At 35.8% G+C, this 10,493-nt stretch overlaps 1 protein-coding gene across 1 annotated transcript; it reads left to right on the forward strand.

The window, feature by feature from the left end:
* The first annotated feature begins 283 nt into the window (after positions 1–283).
* On the forward strand, positions 284–10,274 carry LOC145773781 (radial spoke head protein 9 homolog). The gene is made up of 5 exons (XM_082584913.1): positions 284–604; positions 6,784–6,949; positions 7,506–7,635; positions 8,011–8,157; positions 9,416–10,274. Exons 1-5 carry the CDS (start codon positions 378–380, stop codon positions 9,574–9,576), a joined length of 831 nt encoding a protein of 276 aa, XP_082441039.1. The 5' UTR covers positions 284–377; the 3' UTR covers positions 9,577–10,274.
* The last annotated feature ends 219 nt before the right edge of the window (positions 10,275–10,493 follow it).

Below are 10,493 nucleotides of genomic sequence, written 5' to 3' on the forward strand. Positions count from 1 at the left end.
TTTTTTGTGATTCCAAAGTGTAACACTTGACAGATATTGTGTAGGCTACCACTTTTGAAAAGGGTGTTTATTGTGTTCTGCACTTTTTTGTATTATTGTACATACCGGTACTTTAAATGTAGAAACAATGTGTAACGCAAATTTACTGTACAGTTTTATGAGAAAAGTCTCAAAAATGCTCTTTTCAGTTGTTCAGGCATTGAAACCGCTTGCTGGCAACTCTGTAGCCAAATTTGGCACTGTCGTTATGGCGACAGAACAAGCAGAGATAATTGACTCGCGCTTCGAATACACAACACAATTCATGAACTATTTTGTTATTGAGAGAAGCTACAGGGAAGTCAAATCACTTACGATATCAGTAGATTGATATAACAATGGATTCTGAAGGTCTTCATTTATCCATTGATTATTTGGCTGGAAGTGGAATAGTGTTGAGCCCTGAACAAAAGGCAGCATTGCAAACTTCTTTGATCATAGTGAAAACTCATTACAAATTTCATAAAGTAGCTCTCTGGGGTAAAGTTTTGGGTATAAAAGATGACTATTTTATTGCTCAAGGTTGTGGAAAAGATGAAATGAATGATCGAAAGTCTTTATACAGGTATTTTTACTTTGAAATATATTGTGCCTTATCATACTACAGTAGAATTCGCCTATTGTGACACCTAAAGGGACCGCGGAAAAGTGTCACCATAACCGAAGTGTCACTATAGCCGAATTCTACTCAACTGTTGCGTATGCAAACGGGACTTTGCAACAGGTGTCACTATAGGCGAGGTGTCACTATAGCCAAAGTCACTATAGGCAAATTCTACTGTAGTTTGAAGTGTTCAGGTAGGCTACTCGACTCAAGATTATGAGGCGCTGGTTTGCTTCGGGGTGTGCGCTTAAGCAATACATTTCAGGACTGCTTTCCATTCAGCGGCACTTAGTGGATGGAATAATTGTTCAACAACAACACTTCAACAATCAAAAAGCTTCACTTTGCCAATCTCAGTATAACTGGCCCTCCGTCAAAAAGCCTTTGCAAGTAGGCCTATGCAAAACTACCAAGAATAACCAATCAAAGGCTTTGTTAGTCTGATGATGTATTGTGAACCGCATACATAGTGCATTGTATACCTATCTCTACTGACAGTTATATTCCATCTTATATAGTGTCTCCTGCACCAGTTGTTGTCGTTTTATTTTTTTAGTGTTATGTTGTGCCTTTATATGATATGTATGCTCTAGGCAAGGGTTCCCAACCTCTCTACAATCTCGTACCACTTGGACGCTCTGTACTGCCAAGCGTACCACTTCTTGCAGAACAACTAATTTGATCGAATCATATTGTATTCAGGAGAATAATATTGGGGTACTAAAGTAACACTAAAGCACCACAACTAAATTTAATAAGATTTTTGTTTTTATTTACTGTCCATCAATTGGTCGATCCCCGGTGTAAATTTGCTAACAGCACATTGAACGTCAGTTCCGGGCGCGTCTAGTCGGTTTCGATTTTTTGACTTGATGTTGATCATGACTGAAAATCCCTGCTCGCATTCCCACATGGAAGTGAAAATCAGTAGCTGTGGAACAGCATGGAAAGCTAGCGTTGAGTATGAAGAGGCCATACTGAGCCAGAAGTTTATTGGAGAACATTCATTGTAACTGTTATTGAACATTTTATTCCGATCTATTTTTAGCTTACAACTAGCATTATTCAACGCTATTTGTAGCTTAAGCCAGGGGTGTGCAACCTTTGTTACAGGAGGGCCAGATATAAATAATTGGGTGAAACCGCGGGCCGCACGTTTATTTAACATGTGATTTCTAGTAGTTGCAGGCACAAAAGAGTAGTTTTTCTTGTTATTCATGTTATTCTTATATTAGGGGTTATCTCCTTCCAGAAATAATAAGTTAGGACGCATAAATTTCTGAAGAAAACTGCTATTCAAATTTATTGTCACACTGTCTTTAAACGAGCTCAGTGAGAAGTTTGCAGCTGGCTTCTTTTCCTGACGGCTTGTTCCAAATTTACTTTAATGGAAGTGATCGCAATTCGAAGTCCATTTTCCAAGTGTTGGTCTGTCAGAACCGATCAATAGGGAGATTTCATAACGCCTGTTTTAGAAAAAAATGTTCGCACAAATACGTTGAGCCAAAAAGTGCCATTTTTGAAGCCATGGATTTTTGAAATGTGGAAAGTCATCTTAGTTGAAATGTTTTCGGTAAAAATCGCCAAGATTCATTTTTAAATACTTTGCTTTCAAATCCTTTTTCTCTTGAAGATCAATCAGTTCAAGTTGGATATCAGCTGGTGCTTTGTCAATGTCCGTGTTGAATGGCGAAGAGAATATATCAAACAAATGTTTATGAGATTTGAAGTCCTTGAAACGAGCCAAAATTTCATACAACAATTTTTCAAATTTAGTTTTCTTCTCCGGATGCATTCCATAGTCTCTCAAAGTTGGAAAGTGGAAAAGATGTCCTGTCTGTATGTGAGCTTTCCAAAGTCGTACTTTGTTCATAATGCCTTTTATGTGACCATACATTTTTAGAAATAATTGATTAAACTACCATTCAACGTTTTATAGGCAGAGAAAACTTTTTCTCAAACCGTAGAAAATTTCATGATCAGATCACCGCTTCAATGCGTGATGGAAAGCTGCAGATAAATCTGCATCTGGCATTACAGAGTGCAAAAACAGTGTTGCAGAACGCGTTTTCGAATATTAAATTCTCATCAGTGCAACTACGTTTATGAACGCAATAACAACGGTTAACTATAAAACTCAATACAATACATTACAAACATTATAAGGACATATTCTCAGTGTTCAATTGAACATTAATAAATCCAGAGACATCAGAATAGAAAATTAAATACAATGGATTGGCGGTGGCCGGTGGTAGACTTCTAAAATGGTTAACAGAAGGTGCGAAATCTACAATATTCCACTCCACAATGAATTGTTCAAACGTACCAGACTAAACTAAATTACCGTATAAACATGTTTCGCGGCCGCACACAATTCAAAATTGGCACATTTTTGCGGGCCACATAATTTTTCTTTCCGGGCCACATTTGGCCCACAGGCCACACATTGCACACCCCTGGCTTAAGCTATAAAACAGTAGATGATATCTATCAAGAGCAATCGTTTGACATAATTAGCGCCCACTGTCCCAAAGCGTTATAGGCCTACCACTTTTCAAATCAACTGTGCTCCTTGTTGACAATTGACATGACCAGTATTTTGAAGAGATCGTAGTGATACGAAAAAACAAGAATAGTTACGTAACAATAAGAATAGGCTTCGAGAAATTTTTTTTGTAAACAAAATCAGATAAACAAAATATAAAGTTGTTAATCCACGTTTTTGTAAAAAAAAAATGGAAGCTACCCGCGTATCACCTGAAAAACCTGAAATTGTTTTTGTAAACAAAATCAAATAAACAAAATATAAAGTTGTTAATCCACGTTTTTGTAAAACAAAACGGAAGCTACCCGGCACCCGCGTACCACCTGAAAAACCTTCGCATACCACTAGTGGTACGTGTACCACAGGTTAGGAACCCCTCCTCTAGGTAGTATTGACTCGTTTTTCTTGGTGTTTTTTGTCTTATTTGTGACTTCCTTGTTAGTTTTCTATTTCGTTTTTTTTTTACTATTTTTGCTACCGGTACGTAAGTTATCATGAAGGTGAAACAGCACAACTGTGCTTGCAACACCATTATTATTATTATAGATGTTACCCATGGCCTTTGAGGGTATGGTCCCCTGGTCACTTGTATACAAAGCTGCTGTTTTGCCGAATTTTTAAGAACAAAAATCTTAGTTTGATTACAATTCAAGCCATCATTTTTTGTATCATCTTTTATGGCTTATCTATGAAATTCGTATGCATACTGAATTCCATGGAGATTTTATTCAACACAGCTTAGAAACGTATTTTTTAAAACTTGATTCAAATTGAAGTAGCTCATTCAATGATAATGGCTTTTCAATGCTTCTAGCTGCCTTTTGTGCTGCTTTTTTTAATTGTCTTTTATGTTATCACAATGATATCCAACTAAAAATATTATTATTTCATTCTATATTTTTTAAATGAAAATTGATTTGATGTTTTTAGAATTGTGAGTCACAAAGTTTAATTTTTCAAGGTGAAAGTTGTGTTAAAATTTGAATTTCTCTATTGGAATGTGGTCACATTTGTTGAACAAAACTACATGAAATCAAACTTAACTGTTTTTTTTTAGTTTACTCAGCCAATTTTGTTTCTGTGAACAGTGCAGCTGAGTATTTTATTACCATGAATCCATTTCTTTGCGGAGAGCCAAGCAGAATTAGTATACTATATAGCCTACTGACAGTATATTGAACCCATGCCTACCAATTTAGAGTTGGACACTCGAAGCCGACTAATATGGAATATTTTAAAAATACTTTTTTATTAATTTGATTAGTACGGTAGCTTACATTTATCCTATTTTGATGCCAAACAAGTATACACTATGTACTATTAGAATGATCCTTGCAAGATTTAATTATATGAATAGATTTATCCATATATAGTTTTTAAACTTTGCTGCTTTGTGCTTTAATTAATAGATTTGAGACCGTATATCATTAGTCAGTTGGTTTATAATATCTTGAAAAATGAGAGGGATATTTTTTATTTGCCTTTCAAATGTGAGTGAGAAATTATTGAACACAAATACACAATGCTCAGCTTTGAAGTTGTGTCATTTAAAAAAAAAAATTGGAATCAACAAAAATGTGTAGAATCAACACACACTTCCATTACCGGTACCTTAATTTAAAATTTTCTAAAGTTTATGTCATGAACTGTAACATATTGCACAGTGCACACTTAAGAAAAAGTTTAATTTTTGTCCGACGATGTATGCTATTCACACTTTGCAACAAGTCAATAATTATGGCAGAAGCATGGCTGATGACAATCACCTTTGTAGCACAATTATGGAGTACCAGTAGTAGTCCTGGGTATATTTTACTTTAAGTAGGGCAACCAATTTTTTGACCTAAAAACTTGAAATTTTGACCTAATTTTGACCAATAACTTTCTTCGTTTGCAACTCAAACGTGAAATTTAGAAATCAAACCGTTAGGTAAGGATAGCTTCTTTTCCATTGAAATATGAGAAAAATGTGGAAGACTCAACGACACCACAGCTAACGAACACATAATGAAAGTCACTCAAAAAACTGCAAAAGATAAATATGGAGTGTCTAAATATCTCGAAATTACTGAGGGGGTTCTGCACTATTATACTTCAACATCAAGTAATGTTTCATTATTATCGCCTTTGAAGTTTCTGTCTCTCGCCAAAATTTTTCCTAAAGCAGGGGAGCTTCTCTCTACTGATACAGAAGTTGCTTGGGAGTTCCTCAGCCGGCTATAAAAATGTGGTGAAATATCATCTCGTCCCATTTTCACAATGCACTTGATGCCATTCCTTAAGATTCTTGCTTGAAAATATTTTCCAATTTGGCAGCCATCAACACCAAAGTTAAGAGACCTCATTTTTCTGGTAAGCTTCTTGAATGATGTAACGGCTGTTTTCCATCTTCTGAATTATATCAAACAGTGCACTGTAGCCTACTGCTCCTCTATTTCTACAAGGTGAGTAGCTAAATTGGGAGCTTTTACAGCATCTTGAGCACGCCGCAGCAAGACACCACCATCATGGAAGCCTTCCACAATATTTCTTACTTTTGGTAGACTTCTTGAATAATAGAAAGCAGCTTTCAACCAAAGGCCCATCTAGTTACATTTGGCTGTGGAGGTTGGCCAATGGAAGTTAAACTAGCTCTTCTTGACCTGTTATTAATGGTCACTGCTTTAACCCTGGCAACCAATTTATCAACAGCAGGGTAGCTGGCTAGTATTGAATCGTCACTCGTCAGTAGTGGGCGAAACAAGATCATTATCTCAGAAATTGCAACAAATCGATTATCACGTCAGAATAGCAACAGAAATTGCAACAAAAAATCAGTATCTGTGTAGATTTAATAAAATATCAATAGAGAGAAGAAAAACTACGTTAAAAGAAAATTTTGACCTAACCATGAATTTTGACTTTTTTTTTACTTCATAACTTTGAAACCTCTCTTCGTGTCAGCCTGAAATTTAGTTTGTGGACGTTTTATAAACTTTGAACAAGGCAGAAAAATTTTGACTTTATTGACTTTTGGTTGCCCTACTTATAAGACAACCACTTGACTTCATTCCCATTATAGTTCAATGTAATAGTGTTTCATTGTACAGTATTTATAAAATCAGGTTTATGTCTGGATGTGAAGCTAGTTGTTACACGTCATATCCAACACAAACTTATAAAATTATGCAGAGTAGTTGGAGAACTTTGTATCCTTACTGTCCAGTGTCCATATACTTGCTCTTTGAAAACATATCATTTAGCATGCAAAATGTCAGTGGGGGAACGCCAGACTTGCACTATTGAGACTTTCTTTGTTAGTTTCATTAGTTTAACGTCGTCAGAAATAAACTTAATGAAGACCAAAACCAAGCACAAGTCATTTTACTTTCCTATAAATCGATTCATCAGTAATGTAGGCTGCGCAATGCGCATGCTTAATGCTTATGTGTGTTTTTGCACATTATCTTGATTGTTTATTAATCATTTATCTACATTATGTTTCCTACATTAAATTCACTTTTTTAAACATAATGCTTGTAAATAATAAACAAAAGCTGATGCATGATTTGCATGTCTGGCATTGCAGTATAAACTTTATTTTTGTGTTTAGTTTGAATTGCATCGATTGGCATCTTCTTCCTGAAGCAACTCCTGAAATTATTTCAAAGTCAACTGTTGTTCGAGGAAGACTATCCGGTGACCCTTCACATGAGTATGAGCATACAGATGTTCACAGAGTTAAAGATGGTGATGAGTATTCAGAAGAAGAAGTTTCGGTTAGTGGGTCTTTGTTTCAGCGATGTACATTATTTGCACTTGCCACTCTCAAAAGTCAAATGACACACGTTCATTGGAAAAGAACCTTAAACATGAATTTCATTTTGACACATTTTGTTTTTCTGATTTAATTTCTTTGGGAACGATGTCGTTCACGTTGAACTTCTCTTCTGATTGAATACAATTTAGTTTGGTTTTATTTTCACTGCAAAACTTGTTTTGAAAAGCGCTAATACCAGTCAGTCACTTTGAATACAATTTAGTTTGGCTTTATTTTCACTGCAAAACTTGTTTTGAAAAGCGCTAATACCAGTCAGTCACTTTAGTTTCTAAGAGACAATAGGACCTAACTTGTTGGGATAAGCTTGTGAGATATAAATATCAATCCACGATAGTTGCGTGCCAGTAGCCTAATTAGCAATGGTTTAGATATTTTACTGCATCATTTTTTACTACTCATTGGTCATTGCTGCTGATTGCACAAAGCTACAAGTAATATTTTATTTACTGTAATTTGTTTCAAATTTTGACCTTCATATTTTTATTGATCTTTAGATTCAAATCAAAGAAGAACATCGCTTAGCTGCTGTTGTTGCAACAATCGATGAAGAGGCAAGCATTGTTCCCAGAGGTTCATATATCAAAACACCGCTTGGCCAAGTGCATACTAACAGAAGCTTTGGAGGTAAAACTTGAAGTATTTACGCATCAAACTGTCAGACTGTGTCAGTATTATTGTTTCAAAAGGCCTTATTGGTCGTAGTAGGAATATTTTACACTCAACTGAAGTGTTTTGCTGTCAACACCGGAGGACAATTTAAAAGGTATTTGAGTTTTATACAAGAATTTATAACTATTTTTTTCGTTTAATTTTCAACGAAGTTGTTGTTTATTTTCATAACTGGACTTTTTATAACCAATAAAATATTTTGACCACCTCCAGACTCCAATATTTCTCCAATAATTTCTCACCTCCACGCTTTCTCAGTCCAAGGATAAAATTTCAAACCAACCAACCATGAACACCAAGAATAAATTTATGTATGGCTGTGTTGCACAGGTTTATCTGTATCCGAAAGTTCAAAATTGTCCTCTTACATGCATTTCCGTCCACAACAAAAGCATGAATTGAAAAGCATCCAAGAAAAAGCTGACTTAGACCCATCCCTGGATTTTATGGATAATCTTGAAAATGATATTCCAAAAGGTAGGCTAAGTTGCTGACAATCATATGAAATGTTTCTACTAGGCTACAACTGCATCACTTTGCTTGCTGATACCTGATTCCATAAAATAGCTTTTAAAAAACAAAGGGGGATAGTATGAACCAGAATTTTAGGGTAAGCCAGCTATATTTGATGACCTAATTACAAATAGATGGATGTACTGTAATTATTTGATACGTAGACCAACGAGTTTGGTAGGTTATGGCTGGAGTGGATGTGTGACTGGCTTGAGACAAGGAAGAAGAATTGCCCTTGGTAAACTGAATGTGAATACTTGGATTCAAGGCGTTGGAAAAAACGGCAAGAACGCAAGATCAAACAAATCTGGTTCAACTCTCGCGGTGCGTGCTTGAGTAACCCATTTTAAGGACAGTTAAGCGGCACTTAGTGGATGAAATCATTCGCATATAACAACACTTCAACAAAGCAAGCGGGAACTTTACTCTGTCATTTGCGATTCTTGATGGTTGGACCTGCCATTATGCTTACAAAAGTGGCTTTCTCGGTTCAAGGATAAAGACTCACACAATATACGTCTGACAAAATCAATATTTCAATGTTTTTTTGCCTGAGTTCGCACTTGCACGAAGTTCAAATTCGAATAAATCAAAATGAGCGCTCCAGAATAGATTTTTTAAAATTGGAAATGTCTTTTTATTCCGTTGGTATTTGTAATTATAGACGTAGTTTTGAGCAGGGCTGTGGAGTCGGAGGGATTTTGGGGTGTATGGAGTCGGAGTCGTAAAAATGGCTGACTCAGACTTGATACAAAGTAATGAACAATAACAATTTTGTTTGCAATTGTTTTTTGTCCTCCGTATTGCGCCTTTGAGCTTTACCAGAAAATATAAGTGTTTGTTCTTGTCAGTTTGGTAAAAGTCACCATTTCAATTTCAATCACAACTTAAGTGAAAATTAATCTGGCAACACTGAAGCCGGAGTTGGCCAACTAATTATAAATCGAGGTGTCGGAGTCGCAGGCTTATATTGTTCGCCGGACTCCACAGCCCTGGTTTTGAGTACGGGTGCGAAGCAATTGCTTCATCCAACAAAAAAACCAACAAAGATTGCATCCTTTGGACAAGTCCGTCTGGCTGCGTCACTGATCTGCAGCAGCCTGGACTGCTCAAGAAGGATGAATGGATGATCTGTCTGTTCTAAACAATGTAGGCTAAGTAAGCCTGTTACACCAGGTAAATATAATGTTTCATGTCTAATGTTAAGTTTTTTGATATGCAGGATCATGGAGTCTACAGTTTGAACGGGGCAGTGGATTACTTACTCTGCGTAATATGCAGTGGCTGGGCTTCACCTTTTACCACGTTCCTAATACAACTAAGTTTGGCTACATGTATGTTGGAATAGGAGAAAGAAATTACGACATTCCTTTTATGTTGTGATTTTATTTGCTTAAAGTTATCTTTTCAGTACCAGTACTGATTGTCTTTTTTACAGTTGGTATTGATATACAAGCTGCGTGTTAGGCTACTTGTTTTGAAAGTTTGTGATGGTCAAACTTTACTTAATTTTTTGCTACACGATTTGTTTACATTACAAGATTTATAATTTAGCATGTTTTATGCGTTTTGCACCAAATGGATCTGTTCGTTCTACTTATACATTGAAAAACGTTAAAACTTGATGCGACGATAGACATGTTTCTTGTAGACAAAAGTATCATCTAAGAACTGGTGTTTGAACATGATATGACACTTTTGGGATCAGAATGGTTATATTTGGGCTTACAAAACAAACGTCACGTTTATCGTCATAACTTCTAGCTAAAGGAGATAAACATGGAAAGAAAATGGCATTATATGATGTTTAAACAACCTTAAAGTAGTACAGGATAAACAAAATCGTTGAATTTTGATCTTTTAATTCTGTAGGCCTAGCAATATTACGTTGGTATAATCTTGCTTCAACAGTAGGCTAGTAAGTTACTATTTGTTATTTTGTATCGCATGCACTTTCTAAACAATCAGAAACTTCTCGGTTGAGGTGGTTTATCATTATCACTGACGTTAGTTTTCCTTCTATATTATTTGTATAAAATCAAAGTGGTTTACTTGTTGATAAAATAAAGAATCCTTTTGTATGCAAAGTGTATTTTATAGGCTATCTGTTTTTAAGCCTCTAATGTTGGACTGCGAATTTTCGGACCCTTAGCATTTATCGCACACAGAACTGATCAGAGAAGAAGTTTGGTTTTGAATCTTATCCTCAGACTAACAAAGCCTTTGGTAGGTTATTCCTGGTAGTTTCACATACTTGTAGAGGCTTTTGAAGCAAAGCCGGTTACCAAGATTGACAGAGT

Source organism: Aplidium turbinatum, chromosome 1, assembly GCF_918807975.1.
Source record: "Aplidium turbinatum chromosome 1, kaAplTurb1.1, whole genome shotgun sequence".
NCBI classification, from domain to species: Eukaryota; Metazoa; Chordata; class Ascidiacea; order Aplousobranchia; family Polyclinidae; genus Aplidium; species Aplidium turbinatum.